This window comes from Peromyscus californicus, unplaced genomic scaffold (genome assembly GCF_007827085.1).
Source record: "Peromyscus californicus insignis strain IS unplaced genomic scaffold, ASM782708v3 Scaffold_4__1_contigs__length_199733344, whole genome shotgun sequence".
Classification (NCBI taxonomy): Eukaryota; Metazoa; Chordata; class Mammalia; order Rodentia; family Cricetidae; genus Peromyscus; species Peromyscus californicus.
The window spans coordinates 81,543,363-81,571,067 of NW_026294562.1; the positions used below are offsets into that span (position 1 = coordinate 81,543,363).

General features: G+C 47.0%; 1 protein-coding gene across 5 annotated transcripts in view; it reads left to right on the forward strand.

Annotated features, from left to right (window-relative positions):
• Window positions 1-27,705, forward strand: part of Cog7 (component of oligomeric golgi complex 7) — a 109,931-nt gene that overhangs the window by 33,340 nt on the left and 48,886 nt on the right. For all 5 annotated transcript variants that reach the window (XM_052761300.1, XM_052761304.1, XM_052761303.1 and 2 more), the window contains exons 8-15: window positions 1,078-1,205; window positions 2,144-2,298; window positions 7,185-7,301; window positions 9,430-9,495; window positions 13,383-13,569; window positions 14,935-15,075; window positions 21,511-21,594; window positions 22,928-23,042. In XM_052761300.1, the coding sequence (XP_052617260.1) occupies window positions 1,078-1,205; window positions 2,144-2,298; window positions 7,185-7,301; window positions 9,430-9,495; window positions 13,383-13,569; window positions 14,935-15,075; window positions 21,511-21,594; window positions 22,928-23,042 (993 nt within the window). The remainder of the gene's footprint in view (window positions 1-1,077; window positions 1,206-2,143; window positions 2,299-7,184; window positions 7,302-9,429; window positions 9,496-13,382; window positions 13,570-14,934; window positions 15,076-21,510; window positions 21,595-22,927; window positions 23,043-27,705) is intronic.

A 27,705-nucleotide genomic window follows, 5' to 3' on the forward strand; every position in this document is an offset into this window, starting at 1 on the left:
CTTTGGAAGTCAATTCTCTCTTACCATGTGGGACCCAGGAATCAAACTCAGGTCATTAGGCTTGGCAGCAAGTGCCTTTCCCTGCTGTGAGCCATTTCACTGGCCCCTGATAAGTGTTGGGTTTTTTTGTTGTTGTTGTTTGTTTTGTTTTTTGAGACAGGGTTTCTCTGTGTAACAGTCCTAGCTGTCCTGGAACTTGCTTTGTAGACCAGGCTAGCCTCAGACTCACAGAGATCCACCTGCCTCTGCCTCTCAAGTGCTGGGATTAAAGGCCTGCGCCACCACCGCCTGGCGTGTTGTTTTTAAGATTTTTTTTTTTTTTTTTTGGTTTTTCGAGACAGGGTTTCTCTGTGTAGCTTTGCGCCTTTCCTGGATCTCGCTCTGTAGCCCAGGCTGGCCTCGAACTCACAGAGATCCGCCTGCCTCTGCCTCCCGAGTGCTGGGATTAAAGGCGTGCGCCACCACTGCCCGGCAAGATTTATTTTTATTATTTTAAATTATGTGTATGTATATGGTTATGTGCACATGAGTATAGATGCTCATGGAGGCCAGAGGCATTAGAGATGGAGTTAAAGATGACTGAGAGCAGCCTCATTTGGGTGCTGGGGACCAAACTCAGGTCCTTTGAAAGAGCAGAATGTGCTCTTAACTGCTGAACCATCTTTCTACTCCTGGTTTGGTGTTTTGAGATAGAGTCTCATGTAGCCTAGGCTGGCCTCAAACTCACTGTGTAGCCAAGGATGACCTGGAATGCCTCCTCCTGTCACCTCTCCCTGACATTATGGATATATATCACTGCTCCCAGGCCCAGGAGTTTTCACCTGAATCTGGGTCTTTGCTGTGATGATTCTGAGCTCTCTAGGGGCATGGTGTCTGTAATACTACTTGTAGCAAACAACACACAGAGCCCAGATCTTTGCTCTGGGCTCACAGAGGCTTCCATGACTGAGAAAGCAGATACATGACATGCAGGGTATGCGGATCAGGGAGTGTTCCAGGAGAGTACCCTTTACTATTGCTTTCCAGCAACCAGTTGTAGATTATTTGCCTATGATTTTAATTTCTTATTCCCTATAGAGGACCACAACCTGGTGAAAGTGGTGGAGCTGGTGGATGTTGTGTATGCTCCATATAAACCCTACCAGCTAAAGTATGGCGACATGGAGGAGAACAACCTTCTTATACAGATCAGTGCTGTGCCTCTGGTAATGTCTGATAATGCTGCAGGACTAGCCGTTTATCAAGCATTCTCTGTGCTAGGCTCTTGGCTCTGTGTAGCGGAGGGTTGGGGTGGGATCAAGTTTATATAAGAGGGTAGTGAGGAGGAAGAAGCAAGCTGGATGGCTTTACATGCCTCACAGACTCTTGCAGCCCAAATATGAAATGACACTACCAAAGCGCTTCCATTTTCATTTCAAATCCCCAGGTAAAAGGCAAAGCAAACAAAATAGAGAGACTTAGATCTTAACTCTCTATCATCTCTTCAGCTTAGTGATTCTGTCTGAAGTTGGTTTTTTTGCCTTTTGTCTTACGGGTTTCAGAGCAGGTCCCCTGTGTGGGCACCGAGGGGTCAAGGCCATCTCTGTGTCACATAAGCGTTTGTTTTCAGGTCGTTTGAGGTGTCCAGTGTGAGCTGAGCTGCTACAGAAGCATTGATTGAACGTTGAAGTCTGCAGCCTCTAGAGACCTACCTAGGAAGTCTGCCCTCCTCAGTTCTGTTCTTGCCCTGCAGGAGACATTCTCCTCTGTCACAGGGAAGTTTATCCTAGCTATAGGGATGGAAGGTGAAGAACCATTTTAATAATCAGAAAAAGGAGAAAGAAATGAAGAAAGAAAGATGAGGATGAGCTAGCTAAGTTTTGGTTGTATTTTTCTGCCAGGAGTTAATTTCTGTGCTGTCACAGCCACATAAACTGCTGACCGTCCATGTTTGTGTATGTGTGTGTGTTTGTTTGTGTGTGTCTGGCTCAGGCTCTTGAAGAGCCATCGCAGTTGGGGACGGTATTTTTTAGGTGATTTAGCCACAGGTGAGTGGGCTTGTCAGTCATCCCATGTAAATGCTGGCGGGTTCTCTGTGCTAATGGGATCCAGACCAGCATTCTCGAGTCTAATGAGCTTCTGTCTGTCTCTGTCTACTGCCCAGGAGCACGGGGAAGTGATAGACTGCGTTCAGGAGCTGAACCACTCTGTGCATAAGCTCTTTGGCCTGGCGTCTGCAGCTGTTGACAGATGTGCTAGATTTACCAACGGCTTGGGGACCTGTGGACTGCTGACAGCTTTGAAATCCCTCTTTGCCAAGTAAGGCTGAGGAAGCCGGGGGCAGGGCCGGCCGCCTTGGAGGGTTGTGTCTGTTCCAATTCAGAGTATAGCTGTGTTCCTGCCGTGAACCTTTGGGAGACACCTGTACCTGAGCCCAAGAGGATGTTCTTAAGGTGCTCAGTGGGGCATCATTTGCATAGGTGGAGCACTGGAAGTTATCAACATGTCCATCCAGTGGGCTATGACTAAACACATAATTTAAAAATGTCAGGTGAGCCAGGTGTGGTGGCGCACACCTTTAATCCCAGCATAGAGGCAGAGGCAGGCAGATGTCTGTGAATTTGAGGCTAATCGGATCTGCATAGTTCGAGGCCAAGTAGGGCTATGTTGAGAGACCCTGTCTCAGAAAAAAACAAAACCAAACACAGACACACACAAATAATAAAAAAAAGTAAAATAAAAAAGTGATGTAAATAGCCTATAGGTGAAATAAGCTACTTACAGACCATCATCCATCTGAAATGCCCAGAACAGGCAAGTTTATAGAGAGAAGCGGCTTCTTGCTTGCCTGGGAGGACACAGAGGAGATGGAGGTGACTGTTAAGGGGTTGGGGTGTCATCAAAGGCAGAGTGTGATTTGCATACATAAGGACTCCATGTAACTACCCAGTACCCCAAAAGTAAAACCAAAAGCTTGTTACTGAAAGAAAAAGAAAAAAGGGACAGTTTAGTCACATTTTGTCAGAAGAATAAGAAAGGAGCATAAGACTGGGTCCTCTGGCCAGGTCACTGAGATTGAGAGTCCTTGGGAGCTGATATCCTCCAGGCTTTATATAATGTCTTTTGATCGCACCTGCCCCATCTCTGTTCTCTCCAATCTTTCCCCCCACTTTCCTCCCAACCTCACGTGCTCTTCCTTTTGTATATCCAGGGACTGCTTGGTACTGCCAGTGTGCACACGTGTGCCAGGCCATTTACTGGCACATGGTAGCCTCTTGGGGGCTTCTTCTTAGAAGAAAACTGACTCTCCTTCCCCCAGCAGCCATCAGTGGCCAACAGCTCCTCAGCTAGGGGTGGAGCTTCACGGCTCCTCCTGCCCCTGTGCTTGGACGTTGTCGGGCTTGCTCTTGTGCAGATGTGCTGTCAAGTACGCAGTCGCAGTTTCTGTGAGTTCACGTGTGCATGGTACTGTCATGTCCAGCACATGCTGTTATTTCTCTGCAGACGTCCACTACCTCTGGCACTTACAGTCTTCCATTTCTTTCTGATGACCCCTGGGTCTGGGGTCAGGGATGATAGAGCTGCCTCCTTTAGAGATGAGCACCCCACAGCCTCCTGTTCTGTGCACATTGATAGACTGTGAGTCTCTGCACTAATCTCCATCTCCAGTAAAAAGAAGCTTCTCTGGTGAGGACTGAGAGGCGCACTGACCCATGGGTCTAAAGAGGACAATTTAGTTGAGTGATAGTACTAGGTTTTCCCTAGAGCCTGTGACCTAGACAACCGCAGGTTTTTGCCGATGCTAGCAGTACAAGGCAGTATATGAGTTTCATCTTGTGGATCGACTGTTAAGTCCATTTAGAAAGTACTTGATTACTCCCGTAATATTCATGCAACTCTTACACTAGTGGGCATATCTTGACCTAAACGCCACACGCTATCAAATAAAAAACCCAACAAAACATCAGTGTTAGATATGGGTTGTGTCTTTTTGAGTTGTTGGTCGGTGGAGTCCCATAGACTCCTCCAAACAATATGGATTATTGCTATTGCTCTTGGTTACCCTTCAGAATTTGATTGTAAGACTCTGCTTCTGAAAACATTACATATTTGAGTCTCAGGATATGAGGAAACCAAACTGGCTCCAGCTGGGAAGCTTCACCCTATTGGATAGCTTTCGTAGTGCTGGAAGGATCTATGCACACTACCTCGGGGTGTGCAGAGAAAAATAGTCAACAGTCTTACCCAGCCGTGAACTTGATGAACTGCACATACATTGTTATGCTCTCCAAGGACCCCTCTGTGGAAATCTGTTTCTCCACGAAGTTGCCCTGTATTTCCAGGCTCCTTTACTGAACTGAATGCTGTTTTGCTTAGGATGTTAGGGAGCTCTTGTCATTCCAGAAATATCAGGCTCGCCCCTCTGAGCCCAGTGTTCTTGGCTGTGGCCATCAGCCCCACCCCAAGCAGCCCTGTTGAGGCCTTTCGGGTTAGAGGTTTGTCCAGATGAACCTTGGTGTGTGTCTGGAAAGAGAGAAGCATTAGTAGCAAGTGTAGTGTTTACTTATTTATTTATTTTAGGTTGATTTTGTGTGTTTGGATGTTTTGCCTGCATGTCTGTTGGTGCACCACGTGCTTGTCTGCTATCCCTGGAGGTTGGAAGGCAGCATTGATCCCCTGGAACTGCACTTACAGATTGTGGGTGCTGGGAACTGAACCCAGGTTTCTGCAGGAGCAGCCAGTGCTCTTAATCACTGGGCCAAGTTTCCAGGTGACTCCCACTCTGGAGTTTTTTAAAACCTCTTCTCATCCTGCCATTGTCAGGATTTTGTGGGTGGAGAGCTTTTCTTTTGAGATCTAAAAACTATTCTGTAAGGTAGTAGAAATAATGCTTTTAGACATAGTTCTCCCCCAATATAAAACACACAAAATGTAAAACTATGCCCCCCTTCCATCAGCTTTCAGTCCTTTCCACAGAGGTAGCGTGCTGGAACGCTTTGTTTTTGGTTTTCTGATTCTTCTTTGCAAATGAGTAAGACTTGATCAACTTTATCACCTCCCTGCTATGAAAATGAGGTCTTGAGCTTTTCTTTAGCTCTTACTCCTCTGAGCACTTACTGGATTTACTTTTCTTCTGTTTGTTGTTTTTATGATTGAAAAATAATTTATATTTGCATTAAAATTTACTGTATGCCAAAGTATATGGGGCAATGAGGTCACTGTCTGTAGAATTTGGATATTACCAATATTGCTGAGTTTATAAATGGAGTTGAAGCTAATTTGATCAGGGTTCAAGTGTCGCGGGAGAGGAGGACTTGGGGCAGGGTGGGAAGATGGGGCAGAATGAACGTCCTGATGTGCGCTCTGGCCCTGCACACTAAGTTAGCCCATACAAGGCTACAAAGAGTGACTTCACAGCTGTGGAAGGCATGAGGTGCTGGAACTGGCTCAGTCTGGGCTCAGCCTGGTCCTGGCACCTTAGGACCTGAGTTTCAGAGTCTTTGCTTCCAGTAAACTAATGGCAGTGAATGGAAGAGATTATGGTTGATGTCTCTACCAGTGAGTAGCTCTCTGGTGGTGGACACTTGAAGCTGTATATTCTGAAAGCAAACCAAAGAGTCTAATCTATTATATAAATAATGGGGTAAAAGCTACACTGTGTTCTGCATTCTGGACTGAGGGATAGTGAAATCCCCTGTCTGCTCAGCAGCCCAGGAGTAGCCTGTTCTTGTCACATTTGTCATAGTTGCTAGCTGCTGGCAGTTGTTTAACTTCCCATAACTGAAGCAGTTATGTCCCCTAAGGTTTCCTGCCAGTCTGCTCTGGAGGCCTCTGCTTGGAAGGTCTTTGTGAAGGGAGTTGAGTGGTTGTGCAGTGTCTGCAGGTTGTAGAGTGTGCGAGGTCAGGTCTTCCACTCCAAAGGGTTGGCTTTTCTCGCCTCTACACAGCCTCCCTCTCAGGCCCAGGCATCACATTCTGCTCTGTTCGAGGGACGTTAGCCTTCTTGTGATGCACAGATGTTCTAAGGACACAGCTCCCCACCCCGACCCCAGGACATAGCAAGGAAATTTACATTCTTAAAAGCATACCTCACCAAGAACTTTCATTTCATGCTTTTCAGAGATCATATGCTATTTCATTTATTTGTAAGATATACAGAAGGCATCATTAAATCCATTTTAGAGATGAGAAAACTGAGGTCTGAAGATACAGAGGCGCTTGCCTAAAGTCGAGGTGTGCTGAGTGCCATCAGAGCATCCTGTGAGGGTCTCCACCTTGAGTCTGACTCTGTGCTCCTGGGTGCTCTTTCCTGCCAGTGAGCTTTAGTCTTCCTGCCGTGACTAGTCTAGACTGGAAGATTTGCTTGCAGAAGTACCCAGGATGTCAGTAACTGCATTACAGTGGGCTGTGTGTTCTGCAGCCTTTCTAGAACCTGTTTCCAGAGAAGCTCATGTGCTAGCATGAGTCATCGGGCAGCGGTGTCTCTCAGCTTGTTGGTCACTGGGTTCCATTTGGTGACCATCCCCTCCCTCCTCCTCCTGAACACCCCTAAGGGCTCTCTGTCCTTTATTAAATGGCATGGAGACTTTTCTGTAGCACGAATCTTAAAAGGTCTTATTAATAAAAACAAACCCAGATCCAGGTATTGGGGTGAACACTGAAAGATCAGAGAGACAGAACAGGCCACAGCTACCTCACCTCGCCAACTCCTCAGCTGATCCTGTTTCCTCAGACTGGAAGCCTCTGTGTCCTCATTAGGAATGGATCTCAGCTGAACTGCTTGCTGCTCAAAAGCCTGAAAGCTTAACCAGCTCTAGTTCCTGATCCTCATGCCTTATATACCTTTCTGCCTTCTGTCATTACTTCCTGGGATTAAAGGCGTGAGTCACCATGCCTGGCTATTTCCAGTGTGGCTTTGATCTCACAGAGATCCAGATGGATCTCTGCCTTTGGAGTGCTAGGATTAAAGGCGTGAGTGCCACTATTTTCTGGCCTCTATATCCAGTGACCATTCTGTTCTCTGACCCCAGATAAGTTTATTAGGGTGCACAATATATTGGGGAACACAATATCACCACATTTTTCTGTAGCCAGAGGTTCCTAAGTGTTCTTACTCCATGACAGGACATTTGCAAGGTAGACAGTGTGTCCACAGCTGAGGAATTTCAGCTGTCCTTAGAGCTGCTGTTTCCTCCCCTCCCTAGGTATGTGTCTCATTTCACCAATGCGCTCCAGTCAATTCGAAAGAAGTGCAGACTGGATGACATTCCTGCCAACTCCCTTTTCCAGGAAGATTGGACCGCTTTCCAGAACTCTGTCAGGTAATGTGGATGCTGCAGTGTAATTACGTGTGTGCCGAATGGAGCAAGCAGTATGTGTTTATGAGGTGCTCCTCTTTCCCCTTTCAGTGCCTTTGTTTGTCTCTTTGTTTTGAGACAGGGTCCCTTGGGTAGCCCTGACTGTTCTGGAACTGGTTATGTAGACCAGGCTTTGACTTGCCACAGTCTCCCAAGTGCTGGGATCAAAGGTGTATGTGATCCTGGTTCAGCGCCTTTTTAAAAAATAGTACCTAAATTTAAACAGCCAATAAACAAAAAACCCAAACAGCTGCCAAAACAAAATACCAGAAATATCCTTATAATTTGTAAAATATATTTTTTAAAGATTTATTTTTTTTTCTGTATATGAGTATTTTGCCTGCATGTGTCTGTGTACTATGTGCATGCAGTACCAGAGGAGACCAGAAGGGGGCATCAAATCCACTGGAACCAGAGTTAAGATAGCTACCACACGGGTACTGGGAACTGAACTTTTGTCCTCTGAAAGGGCAGCAAGTGCTCTTAATCACTGAACCATCTCTCCAGCCCCGTGAAATATTTTAAAAAATTCTTTACAAATGCCTTGTCTTCTTTGATGACAAACTCTTTTACATGTGGTATGAGATCCCCTTTCCCCACAACCAGTGTTTTTTTTTTTTTTTTTTTCCAAAGCTTAAGTATACAGCTGTATTTTGGAGCATACAGCTGAGCTGGTCTGTCCTGTTTCGGGTCTAAGAACCACAGCACTTACGAGAATGCCCTTGGAAAGAATCCTGCAGGAGCTGAGTGGCAGGCCTCGAGCCGAGCCTCTCATGTTGTCAACAGCTACACTCTGAAGAGCTCATGTGACTTTTGGGCCACTAGGTAGACATGCCAGTCAGTACCTGGGGAGTATGATCAGCAGTGTCTTAGGAAGGTTTGGCCCTGGCGTGTTCAGCTGAAAAGTCTCTGACGCACAGACACCACTTATCATCACAGCATTTAAAAGAATTTTGCTTTAGTTGCCAACAGGTAAAGCAAATTGAACACAATCCAGATCTCTGAAATTGCCTACAAAATCTGAGGTGGTGGCGCTGAGTGGGTCAGCAGCTGAAGCTGTTGACTGGTGTGTTTAGAGAAACTGCTCTTTATGGAGCTGGATTCCAGCTGTTTCAAGCTGTTCTTCAGCTGACCCACTTCGTCCACTCCACTTACACGGCTTGCCTGACCCCGGCCCCACTGCCTGGGTGTGACACATGGTAACATCATGGTACATGCGGTGAATGCCAGAGCTCAGACAGCCACTGAAGGTGGTCCGGGTGAACCAGGATTACCCAAGATCATCTTGGGTTACCATCTCATGGTCTCTATTCTGGGCTTTATGTTTATGGACTTTGATGCTTTGGGTGTTAACTACATGCCCTCTCCTGTGGGGTCTTGGCATACCAGGAAATACTCTGCACAAGGCTGTTCTGGTGCACCTGAGTTGAGTGGAATATTTTACTTTCTCATAAACCTTTCTCATGATGGAATGCCCAGATACCCTGGTGATGACAGGCACTTTCAGAGAGAGTTAAAAGTTAACTAGGCTTGAGATGTTTTGAATCTTTGGATTTGTCCCAACCTAATGGGTTTGCTGAAGAAGGACCAGTAACTAGAGTCTGCGGGCTGGCATGATATTTCTTCAAAGTGAAAAGGTTATGAAACGCAGATGTGACAGTCATTCGGGCTTATCTCTGAGAAACAAACGGGTGGATCAACATCTGCCTTTCATGTGTGAGAGGGAGGCAGTTTTCTATGCAAATAGTAGCTGTTTAGTAGGTATTGAATAATACATTTCACTTTCAAATTTTAAATAATGAGTACTTCGGCCAATTTTCTTAAAGTAAAAACCCAGTGTTTTGGAACTGTAAAACTGAGGTAGCATTGGGTAGAGTTGTGATTCATAGCAGAAGTGTTAGTAACATGGAGGACATCAGGAGGAACAGGCGCTTGCCTCTGACATTCATTATATGTGATGAAACATTTCAGGGAGGCAGTGCCATCAGAAGGAGCAAATAGTTAGAATTTTTATGAATGAGACTGTGTTTGACCTGTAAGCGCTGGCATGCCCGGTAGTACTTGAGCTTGAAGTGCTTTATGTTCTGTTTAGGATCATAGCCACCTGTGGAGAGCTCTTGCGCCAGTGTGGGGACTTCGAGCAGCAGCTAGCGAACAGGTAGGAGGGGCGTCCTCGCTCTCCTTGCCCTTCATTCCCTGGGGTTTGGGGCTGGGCGGTATTTGATCCAGTACAGGGACAGAATCTGAAAGCCACAGGGCTGGAGGACCGCCTGTCCCTCGATACGAGGTGTCATTACTGTCATCATTAAACATTTATTGAACACCTAAAAGGGCAAGGCTCATCCTACTTGGCAGTAGTCACATAAATCTGGTTAGATATGGAGGCGCCGGTCCAGATGAGGAAATAGTACACGTTGTTTCCCAATTATATGTGGGTTAGGCTTCTACTTATGGTCAGTTATTGGGCTCGAAATAAATTTCCTCATAGAGACCGTGTTACGAGTGGTGACTAAGGCCCCCAGACAAGCCCAGAGGATTGAAACTAACCCAGGCAGCCTGCAGTCTAGGTCCTGGAGTAGAATTCTGCTGAGGGCTGAGAATCAAAGGAGAGTTTTGGAGTCTGCACTGAGAAAGATCCATTCCAGCCTCCTGTCTCTCCTCTGGGATTGCCAGGGCTTTATGTGTTGTGATCCAGCGTTGCCCCGTTCAGACATTGCCTGCCACCTTCCCAGCTTCCTTCTTCCTTCATCCTGTGGGAAAAAAGAAGCCTGGTGTGTGGGGTGGTGGTTGCTTAACAGTTACTTAATGCGTGTGTGTGTGTGTGTGTGTGTGTGTGTGTGTGTGTGTGTGTGTGTGTGTGTGTGTTTAGACAGGTCTTTACTATGTAGCCCAGGCTGTCCTAAAACTCACTGTATAGACCAGCTAGCCTTGAACTCATAGAGATCCACATGCCTCTACCTCCCAAGTGCTGGGGTTGGGATTAAAGGCGTGCACCACCATACCTAGCTGAGAGAAGCGTTGATTTTAACTTTGTTGTCATCAGAAAATGTGAGTGTTGTTCCCACACTTCCGTTTGTGTGTCCTTACACTGGCGTCACTCTGAATATATGTGTTAGCCATCTCTCCTCCTCCGGACACAGTAATTTTCCTTAATCTTTTGCCTTGCAAAGGGTCAGGAAGGTGAATGAGGACTGGATGGCTATGGGGATGAGCTTCTAGCTGCAGTTTGCAGCCTAGAGAGAAGCTAAAAGGCTGATTCTGCTCCAGTGAGAGACCACACAGCCTCTGAAAGAGTGATGTCATCCTGGAAGCACTGAGCCTGGGGACAGTCACCATCTGTGTTCCCATCTGGGGCACTGCTTGGTGTGTGGCAGCCACCCTGTAAAGCTTATCTTATCTCCCATCTGTCTCACCTTAGAACCCAGACTCTCGCAGAGCCACTCCCCAGGGGCGGCACATGGCAAGGCAGAGCAGACGCTCTGGATTAGACTGACATCGACTGTCACTCCTAAGGTCTCTTTGCAAAGGCCTATGGGCTGTGTAAAGCAGAGCTGGCTGTCACTTCTCTCCTGGGTGACTTGGATAAGATTCAGGAAGATTGCTATGGCTTCTCTGGACCTTCCTGGTGCTCACCACTTTCTTTTAGAGCACTGGTACAAACATCCCTGGCATATGATGGTTCTGTTTAAGATGCTTTGGCTACCTGCTGTACATTCAGGAGAAAATGTGTTTCAAATTTTGGTCTTTTCTAGACTAGCATTGTTCGGGCTGTGATCCTTTCCTACTGTGCAGGGCAGTAGCAGCCATCCCATAGCTCCCTGTCAGCCCCCTCTAGTGTTGAGAGAGTCTAGAAGGTTGAAGACTTCAGGATGTTTTCAACTTATGAGGGTTTGTTGGATCTCAGCCCCATTATAAGTCTAGGAGTGCCTGCATTTTTAAGGTCCTTGTAGAGTAGTTCAAATGGACGGTTGGGTTTCAGGAATTCAGTGTAAATGTGCAGGCTTCCGGGGCTTAGGAGAGAATAGCTTGTCTGGAAGGGAAATGAACTGAAGAGCTAGGTGAAATTATAACCTTCCCTCTTGAGTGCACACTGGCTGCACTCTCCAGGTACATTGGTACACCAGTGATGAGGTCGTCTAGTGATGTCCGTGTGGAGAGGAGGCTAAGAGCAGATGCCGTTAGTTCTCTTGAGTTGGAATTGTGCTTATGGACACTTTAAACTAGTCTTTGCTACAGAAAGCATTTCTAGCCTGCCTTGTTTTCTTTAGCTTGGATGGCAAGCTAGTCCAGAGAGGCCGGATGCCCATGGGCTGCCTGAAATGGAAGCATATATTCCTGTAACTCCGTGGAAGAGAGGGGAAGGCAGTGGTGAAGGCTCCTGGTTATCCACGTGCGGCTACTGAACCCCTGTCATGTGCCAGGCACGTGCTAGCTGCTAGGGTTGGGCGGTGCAGCCACTTCATTCTGTTCTTACCATTATATAGGAGGTGTGAGGAGAACCTCTGGTAGGTGCCCAGCAGAGGCAAGAGGCTGCCAGCAGCGAAGGGCCAAGTGTCCCGGGGAGGGGAGAGCCTGGGGACCTCCCGAGGGACACACTCAGGAGGGAGAGTGTGTGAGTGTGGAGGGGAGGGGCAGTGGGTGAGCAGAGACCACGTGAGGCTGTGAGGAATCGGATTTTACATGTTTTAGTTTTATCCTGGAGAGCTGAGGTTGCTTCTGGAAAAAAGGCAAAACCAGACTTGCCCTTTGGAAAGCTGGGGTGGATGAGGTGGATGAGGCGGACTGAGGAAGGGAGGGGAAGGGACGGTTAGAGGACTTCTTCAGTCCACACCTGAGGGTGCAGTCTGAGGGAGGTGGTCAGGGGTGGGCTGCAGTTTCCCACACAGACAGAGGAGCCGAACGAATCGCTGGTGGGCTTCAGCAGTGGGAGCACCAGCTTGAGCCTCGGGAGGAGGTGGGGAGCAGCTTGAGTATGCAGGTTTCTGAGCAAGCAAGCCCCTGACTGCAGTGTTGTTCAGCAAGCTTGGGGCTGCTGATCTGTTGGTTCCTTTTCGGCCCTTTTATCTTTAAGACAGGGTCTCACTGTTTATACCTGCAGACCTGGAACTAACTCCCAGAGATCCACCAGTGTCTGCCACTAGGTGCTGGGATTGAAGGCACAGGTCACCATGCCTGCTTTTGTTTTATTTCCTTGATATAGGGTCTAGGTTTGCTTCAAACTTGTAATTCTCCTGCCTCAGCCTCCTGAGTACTGGGATTTCAGGTATATGCCTCACCCTGCTTTTTAATAAATGAGTGCAGTCTAAAACCTGGCATGTCCAAAGCAATTGCTTTTGTAAGAAATATTTGGAAGGGAGGGTCAGGGAGTTAGCTGCATTTGGGGTCGTCACAGTACCTCTTCTCCCATAATTCTGCACACATTCAACATGGAGACTGGATGGTAAGAGTGGGCTGAGGGAGAAGAGTGGTTCCAGCGTCGTCCTTGTTCATAGAGACTCAGCTCCACTGAAGTGCCACAGGTGGATTAGCATGGAGACACTCCCCGAGGCGTTTTTCTTTCTTGAAGACTCTGGAAAGTGCCAGCTTCTCTCAATAGATCTCCCTGTAGCATCCAAGCCACAAAAGTAAACTTCGTGGTGTGCCAATGAATACCAGCATTATAGTCCAGTGTATGGGGAAGGTATTCCGAGGATAAATAGACATGCAGTTAGCCAGTGGGTCACACAGCATTTGACTCTTCCACGCCACGATGCCCAAGGAGTGAGGACGTGAAGAGTATTCCAGATGGCATCAAGCTAAGCACTGCCCACAGCAACAAGATGGTGTCTTCTGGTGGCATAAGTGTTATGAGGTTAAAGTTGATTTCAGTGTTAACCCTGGTTTCTTTTCTGCATCTGAGGCCCAGCTCATTCTTAAATGAAGAAAGATGTCTTCGTTTCCGTATAAAGCAGACCTTAATTCTGTCTACCTCCTAGGATGTCCTCCATTTAGGAAGAAACTCAGTACAGCCAGCTCTGGGCACAATGCTTACCACTTTCCTTTCAGGGTCCTGTCCACAGCAGGGAAGTATCTGTCTGACTCCTACAGCCCTCGGAGCCTGGCAGGATTCCAAGACAGCATCTTGACAGACAAGAAGAGCCCTGCCAAGAACCCATGGCAGGAATATAATTACCTCCAGAAAGATAACCCTGCTGAATATGCCAGTTTAATGGAAATACTTTATACCCTCAAGGTATGAGATCAGCCCAGCAGCACTCTTACAAATGAAACCTTTCCATGTCACTCTCTCTCCCCTGGTGCCAGGTTTTCTGTCTCTGTTTGCAGGCCCTGCCTTCTCTCTCTGTCTCCTGTATGTGAGGTTTTAAGGAGCTGGTAACCGCCACTGGGTTGGAACTCACTGAGATAAAGCTGTAGGAGTCGGGTGAATGGGTCTTTTTATGGATGAAAGCCAGGCTTGAGAATTGTCCAGGAAGCTTACTGTTGCTCCGTTTAGAGATAAACTTGTCTATGAGACAACGGCAGTGGGAACCCCTGGTCCTTATGTAGTGACAATCCCCTTTACTGAGTGGCGGCCAGGGGATCAGATGTGTACTGTCTGCAGTTAGAGTGAGCCTGTAAAAAGGAGCATTTTGGGAGTGGGGTCCCCTTCTGGGTAGTCTTTGAAGCCTTGGTCTGTCTGCCATGAAGCTGACCTTGGCTTTGAGCTTTAGGCCCCTTGGATCCAGGGACAAGAGGACTTCCCAGAAAATGGAGTGAGTCACCTAGCTCCTAGGCATGCCCCGCAGGGTTGTAAGAGGACTGTGGGCATCAGGGTCAGAGCACCCCTCCATATATTCTTATGCCACCAGATGCAGTCTGCAGCTCTCCTGCTGGTACAGTGCTCCGGGGTGCACAGTGCATTGTACAGTGCATTGAGGCCCCACTCTTGTTTCCCGAGAGTCTCCCCATCTCTGCACCTTGGCCCACCACAGGCTGCATTTGAGCTTGACAAACACACTTCTTAAAGCAATTCTCCAAACGCATTCATCCATGTTTCTGAGATTAAGTTAAACCAGCTCTGTTTATCTTTATTGCTAATCTGATTTATGTCTGTTGTAATCGGTCCATTTATAATCATAAGAACTAAGGTTACATTTTCCATCCCTGTATTTTCTCAGGCTGTATGGATTCCCAGGACTCATACAGGTTGTACATACTCTGGCTTTCAGCCAGGGGTGACTGACCTGACCTCTCTGGGAATCAGAGTTCTGCCCATCACTCTTGTTTATATGTGAGGACACGATCTTTCCCACTCCTCCTCAGTCCCCAAGGGATAGTCACAAGTTAGGTTTTCCTAAACTGCAAATCCGTAAACTCATGTTGGAAAAATGCGTCAGAGTCACCTGGGAAGTGATGTCAATCCTCATGAGTTCAGTATTTTGGAGCTTGTGAATCTTCCAGTCAGCCTTTTCCTGGGGGGTGAGGGGGGCATAGTCAGGTATGGGGACCACTATTGTAGAAGCCATTCACTATGTCCCACTTAGTTACTCTTCAACACTTCTAACTAGCTGATGACCTCGTTTGGGGACTTAACTGCCTTTGCCTTTTCCTGTCTCAGGAGAAGGGGTCCAGTAATCACAACCTGCTGTCTGCATCACGCACAGCCCTGACCCGGCTGAATCAGCAGGCCCACCAGCTGGCTTTCGACTCGGTCTTCCTGCGCATCAAACAGCAGCTGCTGCTCGTTTCCAGGATGGATGTAAGTTCCACTGACTGCAATGTCTATGCTCCTGGGTTCTGCATATGCTCGACCTATGCCAGGATCTTCTCCCTCCCCGCCATGAGATGTGGGTGGGGTGGGGTGGGGGGATGGGAGGGTGGGTCAGCAGAGTCACTTTGTCATTTCAGTCTCTGGCTTGGCATGAATTTCTCATCTTAATTGTAGTTACTCAAACACTCTATTGAGAGGCCATTTTATAAGATGATGATGGTGATGATGATGATGGTGGTGATGATGGTGGTGATGGTGGTGGTGATGATGGTGGTGATGGTGGTGGTGGGTTGTCATTATCTGAGACAGGGTCTTACCATGTAGCTCAGACTGGCCTGAATCTCAACATCCTCTGCCTCAGCCTCCAAAGTGCTATGACTGCAGGTGTATACCGTCATGCTCAGCTTTCTGAAGCTTGTCAGTATTGCTTGTTGACCTTTCCCACTGGCAGGCCTGTCTTTTCTGCCTTTTCAGGGGGTAAGGGAGGCTGTGTGCTGCTGTGACCCCTGGTCCACAGAGCTCCTGTCTTCTGATGTTGGGTGGTCCTGCTAGAGGGAACAGTTCCGGCTCTTGGGCAGGAGAATGCCTTATCTGCCTTGATCCTGTTTCCGAGGAGGCCTCTTTTGCTTGTTCACTGGCTCTGTTGCCCTGGCTGACCTTGAAGTTGTGACCTTCTGCCTTAGTTGGGCGGTGCTAGGATTGCAGGCCACATCCTGCTCTGAGCTGCTACCTTCTTCCTCCATACATCCGGTGTGCCTGTGTCAGAGTGGTCTCCCTGCCCTTGCCTCATGCCCACTTCCCCTTCTCTGCTTGTCCCAGTTGCCTTTGGAGGAGCTGCCCAGCGGTCACATCTTCTCCGCTCTTCTGTCTCTCCCTGGTTCAGATCCCGTTGCTTTCTTCTGGGTTACTAGGCAGGACAGCACCCTGGTCAGTTGTCTCACCAGCTCCCCAGTCTGTGCAGTTCTACTTCTGTGGGAGATAATGTTTGGGAAAGCCCATTACGTCTGTGCCTCTTAGGGCACACAGGTCCTTTCAGGAAACGCAATGACTCGCATGGTATAGTTACAAGGCCATGGCTTTCTGCTGCCCTCTAGAAATTGTGTGAAGAGCCCCTGGATAGCCTTGGTCAAGTCTCAGCCCCTCTGTGGGTCTGATGTTCATTCCACCCCGAGACTCTGATTTCATTCCGTGAGATTCGGTGGTGTCAACTCTAGTTGGAGTTTGTGCTTCTAGCACTGAGGGCAGCACTGGAGAGAGCTGCAGCAGAGGTGATGTGGAGGCCGGGTGCTCAGTGCCGGCTTCCCAGCCTTCTGTGGGCCCTGCGGACACAGGTCTCCATCCTGTGGGTAGCGTATGGCAGATTTTAGCATCGCATCCCCACATAATGGATGTTCAGTAAATGATAGTTTTCTTCCTTTCTATGAGTCTGTGTTTTGATATATGTTATAAATATATATATATAATATATATATATGATATATATCAGAAAACATATACATACACGTATGCATATAATAAAATAAATATAAATGTAAAATAAAAATAAATATTTGTTTATATAAATGTTTGAAATTTATTTTTATTTTATGTGTATAAATGTGTGTATGTACATGTACCATGTGTGTACAGTACCCACAGAGGCCAGAAGATGGGACTGGATCCCTTGAAACTGGAGTTACAGATGGTTATGAGCCACCACGTGAGTGCTGGAAACTGAACCTGGGTCCTCTGCAAGAGCAGCAAGTGCTCTTGACTGCTAAGACGTCTCTCCAGGGACTTCCTCATCCCACCCCACCCCCCACACCTGTGTTTTGAGACAAGGTCTCCTAAGCTGATCTCAAACTAATGAGCCTCCTGTCTCAGCCTCTTAAATCTGGAGTTATAGGCATACACCTCCAGTTAGCTGTGCTTCTCATTTTCTAAGAGAAAGGGCTTAATTAGATCTTTAAAGTAAAATTATATTCATATTCATTTAAATCCCTTTAAAATGTCACCATCTAAAATGTGAGTAGCATGCAATCCCAATGACCTGCTTACTCAAGTGTGTCTCAGGCTGAGATAGAAATGGACCCAAAGGACACATGGAGCTATATTATACATGTTTTCTTTAAAAGAGTGTTACACTCCTTTGATCCCAGCACTCAGAAGGCAGTCGCAGGCAGATCTCTATGGGTTCAAGGCCAACCTGGGCTACAAAGTGAGCTTTACGACAGCCATAGGCTATATAGTGAGACTTTATCTCAAAAACTAAACCAAGCCAGGCGGTGGTGGTGCATGCCTTTAATCCCAGCACTTGGGAGGCAGAGGCAGGTGAATCTTTGTGAGTTCGAGGCCAGCCTGGTCTGCAGAGCGAGCTCCAGGAAAGGCGCAAAGCTACACAGAGAAACCCTGTCTCGAAAAACCAAAAAAAACAAAAAACAAAAAAACAAAAAACTAAACCAAACCAAACCAAAACGCAACATGCATATAGATTATACAGATTAAGTCTTATTTGGATTAAACTAACTAAAATTGAAGAGAAACTAAACGAAACGGTAGGACTTGTGTCTCCAGGCTCTCATAGCAAGCACTTTACCACTGAGCCATCCTGCGGGCCTGTGTTCTTACTGTGTTATTTTTGTCATAGTGTAAGACATTGGCCTCACTTCACAGCTGTCGGTCCACACTGTGTCAATTCCAGCCTGAAACAGGCGCCCACCTGTCCTTTCGCCTCCATTTCTGCTTTCCAGAGTTCCTTGTTGTGACTCATAGCCCAGTTGCTGGAATCCCCACTTTTGGTTCAGGCTTTACCACAGTACTGGGACACTGGGATAGACCAGGTTAGCTTTGGTGATTAGAAAGACTTGTGTGGGAGCCAGCATCCAACACACAATACAAAGGCAAACACTTGAGCCTGGAGGACTTGAAAAGAAAACCCTGGTCACTGATGTTTGTGTTGAACGTTGGCAGGTAAATTGTATTGCCCCTTTGTATTTTAAGACTATTAACCAACACCATGTTCAATTCAGAATAGATTATTGACGTTTACCTGTATTACCTGCTGACAGATGAGTAGAAAAGCCCTTTTGAAGGGCAGTTTAAATAAATCTTGAACAATTAAGAAATAATCTACACCATTTCCGCGTTGCCCTCTTCAAGCGAGCCTTACTTGCCTGCTTTCTGGGACCTTCCCAGTCCAGGCCATTCCATCTCGACCCTTCTCTGACCTTTCCCACCTCCCCCTCCTCCCTCTGGTCCCTGACTGTTTTCTTGAGGCTCTTTCTGCTTCCTCTCAGAAGCCTTTCTCCAACCCGTAGCCCTTGCTCTCTTGATGGCTGGCGGCCATGGTGGTCTTGGCTCTGTGTCATTTCTCACCTCTGTCCTCGTCCACAATGCCACTTTGGGACCTTCTACGTCATGACTACTGCCTGGTTCATGTTTCCACCATCTCCAGACTGTTTCTAACCCTTTGCTCACTCCCAGTCCCCCTCAGAGAGGTTGCTGCATGCAGTTTCACAGAGCATTGCTCTGTGTCATCTCTTAGCCTTCCCATGGCTGCCCGGGCCAATCTGAGAACCTCCTTTATTTTATTTTATATAACTATTTACCTTTTGAGACAAAGTCTCACTATGTAGCCATGGCTGGCCTAGAACTCACTATGTAGACCAGGCTAGCCCCAGACTTAAAGAGACTTGTCTACTTTTGCATCCTGAGTGCTGGGATTCAAGGTGTGTGCCACCATGTCCAGATTTGAGAATGTTTTTGAAGGCTTTTTATTACAGGAATTCTTACACATGCAGAGTAGAGAGGAGGATGGGAGGCTTGTCCATCCACGACGACCAGCTCTGGAGCACCCTGCTTCATCTCAAATAAAGGGCTCTAGGAGGGATAGTTTTATTAGTGTGTGTGTGTGTGTGTGTGTGTGTGTGTGTGTGTGTGTGTGTGTGTGAGAGAGAGAGAGAGAGAGAGAGAGAGAGAGAGAGAGAGAGAGAAGGTGTGTAGTGCAGTAGCATGTATGCTACAGTCAGTATGTTGAGGCCACAGAAAAACTTGGTGGAGTCATTTCTCTCCTTCCACCTTTATGTGAGTTCCAGAGATCAAACTCAGGTCCTCAGGCTTAGGTGGAGAGCCCTCTAGCTGCTGAGCCATCTCTCTGACCCCTAAAATAGTTTCTCAACATCACTCATCTGTGTTCTGATTTTCAGTTGTCTTATAAATGTCACTATTTGGATCAGGAGCCAGAGTCCTGCATAGTGAGACTGTCTTCCCTTCCTCTCCCTCCTTCTCTTCCTCTTTTTGCTCCTTCCCTTCCTTGCTGTCCTCTTCTTGCCCACCTCACCCCTAGAAGGTTATTTGTTGAATGTGGTACCTGTTCCCAGCCTGGTCTGCAAAGCTTCCATTCTCTTTCCATCCTCACTTCTGTGACTCCACACCTGCCTACATCCCATGGCTGATCCCTTCCCTGACCCATCCTACCTCTGAACTCTTGCATCTCACACAGAATCCTCAGTGTCAGCTTGTCTCTGTGCATATCCAAGACAGAGTAAGAATAGGTTGAGGGGATGAGGTCGGGAGAGGTGGGGCATCCAGCCACCTTGCTGCCTCAGCTTCTGAGAACAAGGACAACGATTAGCATGAGACACTGGACATCATGGGTACTAGGTGAGTGTCTTAGTCACTGTCCTGTTGCTGTGAAGGGACACCGTGACCAAGGTAACTCATAAAAAAAAGTATTTAACTGGGGGCTTGCTTATGGTTCCAGAGGGTCAGTCCATTATCATCATGGCAGGGAGCATGGGGCATGCAAGTGTGCATGGTTTTGGAGCATTAGCTGAGAACTTTACCTGATCCACAGGGATCGGGCAAAGAGCCACTGGGCCTGGCATGGGCTTTTGAAACCTCAAAACCCACTCCCAATGACACACTTTCTTTAACAATCTGATTCTTCTTTCATCTTTGTAATTCTTCTCAAACAGTTTATCACCTGGGGACTAAATATGCAAATCTGTGAGCCGATGGAAGCCGTTCTCACTTGAACCCCTACACTAAATCTGGGCAGGAGGAGTGGTCCTTTAAAGTGGATTTGGAGCAAAGGATATAGATGCTTTGATATAGATATTGATATTGATAGAGTGCTTTCCTAGCATTCGTGATGCTTTGGGTTTATTCCCCACCACCACATGGTGATGGATGTTTTTACAAACCAAATACTTGGAGGTAGAGCAGAAGGATCAGGAGTTCAGGGCCAGCCTTGGCTATGTGGTGAATTTAAGGCCAGCCTGGGGTTTATGAGACCCTATCTCAAACAAATAAATACATAATGAATAAGTAAAACAGTGTATGGGGAGTTAATTGGGGCTGGATGGGATATTTGAGTAAAAAGATTCTCAAACAAGAACAAGGAGTCTAGAAAATGGAAAAGGAAGAGAAGAACCAGTGCCCTTCATAGAAACAGAGACTAGATAGAGTTGGCAGTTAGACATAGAGGCCTGTTGAAGCTTAACTTAGGCCAAGAGCCCTGGGCTAGCTTTGTCATTCCATTCCCAGAATGCTGCTTAAAGGATCAAGCAACCGGATCTGGCACCAGGTGGCTGCTGAGAACAGCCACACTGTGACCTCGAGGGTTACTCCTGGAGGCCAGCCAGGAAGGGCCTTGCTCTCCAGGCTGGAATCAAGAAGCTGGGCTTCCTTGAAAGGTGTGCCAAGATGAGGCTGTGGGCACATGTGTGCTGACGGGGGACCTGCTTACAGGTCACCAGGAAGCTCAAGCAGCAATGTCAGAGGTGTTTCCACTTGCATGGGGTGCTGAGGCCCCCTCCCTCTGCAGAGGGAGACCTGAGGGACAGAAGACAGTTGTTTAGATTTCGTCCAAGCTCCAGGTCAGTCCAGCGCTATATGGAGGAGTCAGTGCATCCTCACTCGGGGCAGAGTGGCCTTGGTGAGTGACGTTAGGATGTTCTGTGCAGTACAGGGCTTATAGGGCCTCCCTCCCAGGAGGAGCTGTCCTCATGCAGTCTCTGAGAAAGAACACAGAGGTTCCCATCCTCTTTAGAGTTCTGAAGGCCAAGGTTAGTGGAGTCCCTGTGTTCAGCCCCCTTTTTGCATGGTGACCCCATCATAAAGCACAGACTGAGGGCCACCTAACTCATTTCATGTTCCTAGTTAGATAAGCAGAAGTGACCAGTGTCCATCTGGTAGTTGTGCTGAGAAGGTAAGTGTGCCTGTGTAGGCTGGGAGTTGGAAGTTTGCACCTTATGGCAGTCTTCCAGGAGGTTCAAAGAGATGTCCCAGGCTTGCCTGGGGGCGTCAGGCCCCCAGGTCCGCTCTGACCACGGGTGACCCCTCCAGGAAGGCCATGATCTCCCTGTGTACTGTCACAGTATACCTTACCTTCTGGGGCTGCCTGGTCGCATGTTGCTGACTGCTCCTCTCCTCTCCTTCCAGAGCTGGAACACCGCTGGCATTGGCGAAACCCTGACAGATGATCTGCCTGCCTTCAGCCTCACACCTCTCGAGTACATCAGCAATGTAAGAACTTCTTGGGTGTGCTCCAAGGTGGCCTCTGCATTTCACAGCTCACCTTGGCTTCTGATTCCTTCTGGGCAGTCACCAGCTGGTTTGTGCTGTGGGGACCTGGTTTGGGATCATCTTCATTCAGCTCCTGGGCGAATGTAGCAGAGCCATAAGTATTTCAGATGCTAAGACCCTGTCACACGTGCCCCACTCTTCCAGTGTGACCCCTAAGGGTCAGAATTGAGGCTACTTGGAAATTCTGACTTGGGATATCAAGGAACAGGTGGCCAAATTATTTTCTGTTCTTCTATACCTGCCTTAAAACACAAACAATTGTGAATTGTAATGGAAGGAAGTGCCTGAAATCGGCACAGGTGGCACCATGTGTCTGTCTTGTCCACTTGTGACAAATGCTGTATTAGCTGTGGGCTTGCCCCAAATGCCTTACAAGTTTCCCCTTTGCGATTCTGCATCAGCCCAGAAGGTTCTGCCATCTTTGTCTTCTAGTGTGAAATTACAATGTCATTTCCTCTCTGGACTGTAGCTATGAATGGCAGCTTCCAAGTGTAGTCCCTTCCCTCTCCTGGGTAACTCATCTTGGAGGGGGAGAAACAGAACCAGGTGCTAGTCCAAATGACGGGACTGAGTGCACTTGCTGGCGTTAGCACCGTAGTGGCCTTATCTGTGCGCAGTGAGGAGACCTCAACTGTACACAGCACTTTTGATCTCACAGAGTTCTTTGGTACCCACTGCCCCATTGAAGTAGGTGATGCTGGATGCATTTCAGGACATTGGAGCCACTGTTGAGAAGGATGTATCTACAGAGGGGAGCAGGCCTCCATTTGTGTGTGTGCGCGCGCGCGCGCGCGTTTGTGTGTGTGTGTGTGTGTGTGTGTGTGTGTGTGTGTGTGTGTGTGTGTGTGTAAGGAGTGTGCATGTGGAGACCAGAGGCCAGCTAGCAGCCAGTGTGTGTGTGTGTGTGTGTGTATGTGTGTATGCAGAGACCAGCTCGCCACCTTGTTTTTGAGCTGGTTAATGAGCCCCAGGGATCCACCTGTCTGTTTCCCCAGCCCTGGGATTATAGCATGGCCCACCACACCTGGCTTTTGGCATGGGTGCTGGGGGAAGACCTCTGTTCTCCCTCAGGCTTGTGCAGCAATGCTCCTCTGGCTGGGCTCTCCCTAGCCCTCAGTGGTTGTTTCTGAGGTGTTGCCATGACTAGTACTGCCTCACACTGGTGCGCATCGCATCCCAGGTCCAGCAGTTTTGTCTCATCTCATAAGTGAGCTTTTGGAGTCATTGGCTAGGTGTGTCAGTGTCAAGCTGAAAGCGCTTTCTTTTGTTTCAGATTGGCCAGTACATCATGTCCCTGCCCTTGAATCTTGAGCCATTTGTGACTCAAGAGGACTCTGCATTAGAGCTGGCCTTGCATGCTGGGAAGCTGCCGTTTCCTCCTGAGCAAGGTGAGAGGAGCAGGAAGCCATGGCATCTGCTGTCCAGGGAATAGTGGACGCCGTCTTAACACCTCGTCAGACGCAAATCTCTCCAAACTCCAGAGATGTAGCCATCAAATGTAGACTAGAAACGCTGGGTTGGTGGCTCATCCCTATTATCCCAGCAAGTGGGAGGCTGCGGCAGGAGGACCACTCTAAGTATGAGACCAGCCTGAGCTACATAGTAAGTCCCAGACTAACCTGGACTACAGAATAAGACCTCTGCAAAAACAATGAAAAGGAAACAAAGCCAAACAAAAAACAGATATACATGTACTACATGATGGGAGCTAAAACAGACTGAGTGCCCTTCTGAGGCACTTCGGCAGGGATGTTCTGACCAGGATTAGCGGAAGAGCTGTCTTGCTTTGCTCTGCAGCGTGCCCTGAGAACAGGGCAGAAAATGCTGCAGGGCGTCCAAAGTACCCACAGCTGGGGAGGCAGGGGCAAGGACATCCTGGGATCTTGGTGACTAGTGGTGGTGACAGTGATTTCACAAGTCCAGGGTCCCATGGGTATGCACCCTTGCTCCCTGGGAGCAAGTAGGTAAGCTGCCAATTCATAAGGACAGTTTTTCTTGTTGTCATAAGCTGCTTTCCGGGGTGTGTCCTGTGCAGATGCCTCTGCCTCCCCCTTGCTCCGGCCTCCACACGTCCTCTGTTCTACACTGATGAGGCAAACTGCCTCCCCCTTGCTCCGGCCTCCACACGTCCTCTGTTCTGCACTGATAAGGCAAACTGCCTCCCCCTTGCTCCAGCCTCCACACGTCCTCTGTTCTGCACTGATAAGGCAAACTGCCTCCCCCTGGCTCCGGCCTCCACACGTCCCCTGTTCTGCACTGATAAGGCAAACTGCCTCCCCCTGGCTCCGGCCTCCACACGTCCCCTGTTCTGCACTGATGAGGCAGACTGGCGCTCACTCAGCTGTCTCCTTTGCTGGTTATTTGCACCTGACAGAGGTGAGCAGGGACACTTACTTGCTGATCAAAAATCACCTTAGCTCCCCATATTGAATATTTTTTAAGTAAAGAAAAAAACAAATTTGGTATGTAAAAGATTCAGCCACTCATAGGGAGTAACACAATGAAGATAAAATTGCTTTGGAAGGTTAAAATTGAGAGAAGCTAAAAGGCATCCCATGAAAATGCAAATAAAAAGGTAGCAGAATGACTATGAGAGGAAGTTGAACTCAAGTCAGGGAAGTGAGACCCAAGTAAGTATTTTCTGTTGATATAAATTGGGTCCCACAATGGCCTGTGGCAGGCACTAACAACTGAGGTATGCAAGGAAGAGACTGTCAGACACATGATGAGGACTGATAAAACCACAGCACTCTAGCTTTAACAGATCAAAAAGAATTAGTGAGTTTGGAAGAGGAATTGAGCAGAATGATCAGGATGCTGGATTGAGTCAGTGTGTCAGACTTTTATCCCACAGAACAGACTGGACAAGTGTCCACAGTCATTTCCAGAATTATACAGACAAAACTTCCATAAGTCTCACAGGCTCATAAGCAAGAGGGACATTCAGAGCTTTTCGTAAAAGCTTTGAAAGTTCAGATTTTAAAATTTGAAATTTACTCAGCTGAAATATGGGTAAATATTAATATAATTTTAGGAATAGGTAGAAGACTTTTAAATGAGAGGTAGAAACGATAAAGGAAATTGAAAAGTAAGCTGGATGTGGTGACTTGATCCCAGCACTCAGGAGACGGAGGCAGGTAGATCTCTGAGTTTGTGGCTAGCCAGGACTACATAGTAAGGCCCTGTCTCAGAAAAGAAAAGAAGAGAAGAGAAGAAAAGAAAAGAAAAAGGAAAGCAGCATAACACATGTCTATGTATACTCCCAGCACTTTGGCTTCTGGGGTACTAAGTGCACATGGTGTACATACATGCATACAGACGAAACACACAGCCTTAGTTCATTGCTGTAAGGTGGTATGTCCAGTTTGGAAAATAAAATAAATGAAATGAGCCAGGTATGGTGGCACATACTTTTAATCCCAACACCCAGGAGGCAGAGGTAGGCAGATCTTTGTTGAGTTCAAGGCCAGTCAAAGCTATGTAGAGAGACCCTGTTTCAAAACAAACAAACGAAGTAAATAAAATGAATAAATTCAATAAAAAAGTAAACCAAAGTGGGAAAAAGAGTGAGATAAGCTGGATGAAACAGCAGCATCTATGACAAATGACAGTTCATATTTTCATTCTATAAAGGCCTTTACAAATGAATAAGAAAAAGAAGGTGAACACCCACAGAAAAAAAGGAAATTCCATTCCTTGGGAAACACAGATTTTATAATTCAAACCTGTTTTCTTTCATTCTTTTTTAAGAAAATTATTTTAGTTTTTGTTAGGTATGTGTGTCTGTGGGTGGGTGGGTATGTGCACGTAAGTGCAGATGCTGGTGGATTCCAGAGACGTCGGATCCCCTTGGAGCCAGAAGCATAGGGGGTTGTGAGCTGCTCCGTCTAGGTGTCCTCTGCAAGACACAGTATGTGTTCTTAACTGCTGAGCTGTCCCTTGGGCCTTTCATTCTTACCAATATTAAATATAATCTCACACTGGCATCCTCTGCATCTGTGGGCAATTGAAGGCATTCATAGAACCCCAGAAACATGTATAATGTTATTAATCTGTTAATAACTGTAATGGGAATGGGATTGACTATCTTAGAACCAGTCAGATTGTTTGTGTGTTTGAATCAGCTCTCTGCATGTGTGGGTTCCACACTTGTGGATCCCACCAACTAGGACCAGAAACAATTGTGAATGCCCATTTCATATGGACTAAACATTCACAGACTTTTTCATTGTCAGTATTCTCTAAATGAAACAGTTCTCTATTTGTACAGCACTTACATTGCATTGGGGAGTATAAGTAATGTAGAGATGATTTAAGTATGCAGGAGGATATATATATATATGTGATATGAAAAGACTACATTAATAGATTGAAATTTTTTCATACCTTTTAGATCAGGAATTCTGCTAGATGATTATGCTAATAAAATGATGAGTAGAACTCTGAATATTCATCTCAGAATTGCTTATTAAAGCAGAACATGGAAAAAGATGAGAAATTCTTGATACTGCTTTAAAGACTGGGGACTGGGGGCAGTTCAGTGATGGAGCACTTGCTTCCCACACATGTATGGGGCCTAAGCCATGGGTTCCATCTCCAGTAGGGGGAGAAAAACACTGTTTTCTTCCCCCTAGGTAGATCCATAATGTGGAATGCTCTGCAGCCACTAAAATATGAAAGAACTGGGGCTGGAGAAATGGCCAGCAGTTGAACCCTTACTGCTCATTCATAGGACCTGGGTTTGTTTCCCAGCACCTACAAAGCCACTCACAACAGCCTGTGACTCCAGACCTAGAGGATCTGATGCCCTCTTCTGGCCTCTGTGCCAGGCTCACATATATGCACATAAATAAAAACTAAATAAATTTTTTAAAAATATAAGAGGCTATTTAAGAACTTAGATGTCAGCATATTAAGTATGAAGAACAGTTATGATATCTGCAATGTGATTCCATTTTAAAACTTACTGGGAATATAAGTGTAGAAAGACCAGAGTACTTTAGCCCATCGCTGTAAACGGTATGTCCAGTTTGGAAACAGTATTTCTGATAAAAGTGACAATATACTTACCTTTTGGCTCATCAGGTTTTATTTCTATCTTATTTATTTATTTGTTTGTTTGTTTGTTTTTCGAGACAGGGTTTCTCTATGTAGCTTTGGAGCCTTTCCTGGAACTCACTCTGTAGCCCAGGCTGGCCTCAAACTCACAGAGATCTGCCTGCCTCTGCCTCCCAAGTGCTGGGATTAAAGGCATATGCCACCACCTGGCCAGGTTTTATTTCTAAATACAAATCCTAGAGCCTCTTCCTTATGTGCCTCACCTACATCTGTAAGGATCTGCCTGGTAACTTGGCAACAACCCCAGCTTAGAACCAACCTACATGTCCATTGCCAGAAACATAGACACAAATCATGGTACAGTGGCACAGTGAAATAATATGCAGCGTTAAAATGAGTGAGGCTAGCTGGGCATGGTGGCACATATCTTCAGTCCCAGCACTCTGGGTGTGCAGAGGCGGGTGGAGCCAGACACGTTGGGAAGCATATGAGAAGAGCACATGGAGAGGCTGCAGGGCAGGGCAGGAGACCTGGTCATCTGGGACTTGCTTGTGTGCCTGCAGAGAGGCGTGGGAGTTCCACACACCTCTAGCAAGGGCGTTTTTCTTGTCCAGGGAGATATTTCATAGATGTTGACTATACAGTTCTCTAAAACATACGTAATGTGCATGCAAGGTTTTCTTTTGTTTTGTTTGTTGTTGTTTTGAGACAAGGACTCACTATGTGGCCCATGCTGGCTTCAAACTTATCATGATTCTCCTGCCTCAGTCTCCCAAGTGCTGAAATTACAGACTTTAATGTGCACCATGTATTCTACCATATTTATGATATGGCTTATAGTTTAGACAAGAAAACCGAAGGTGAGATCCTGTTGATGGAATGCAAATTGGCAAAGGGCTTTGTGGGCCTCTCTGTTCCTCTCCTGGGAACCAGTTCTAGAAATATCTCTCCTAACAGAGGTGCTTAGGAGGAGGATTATTCCAAAACTGTTTT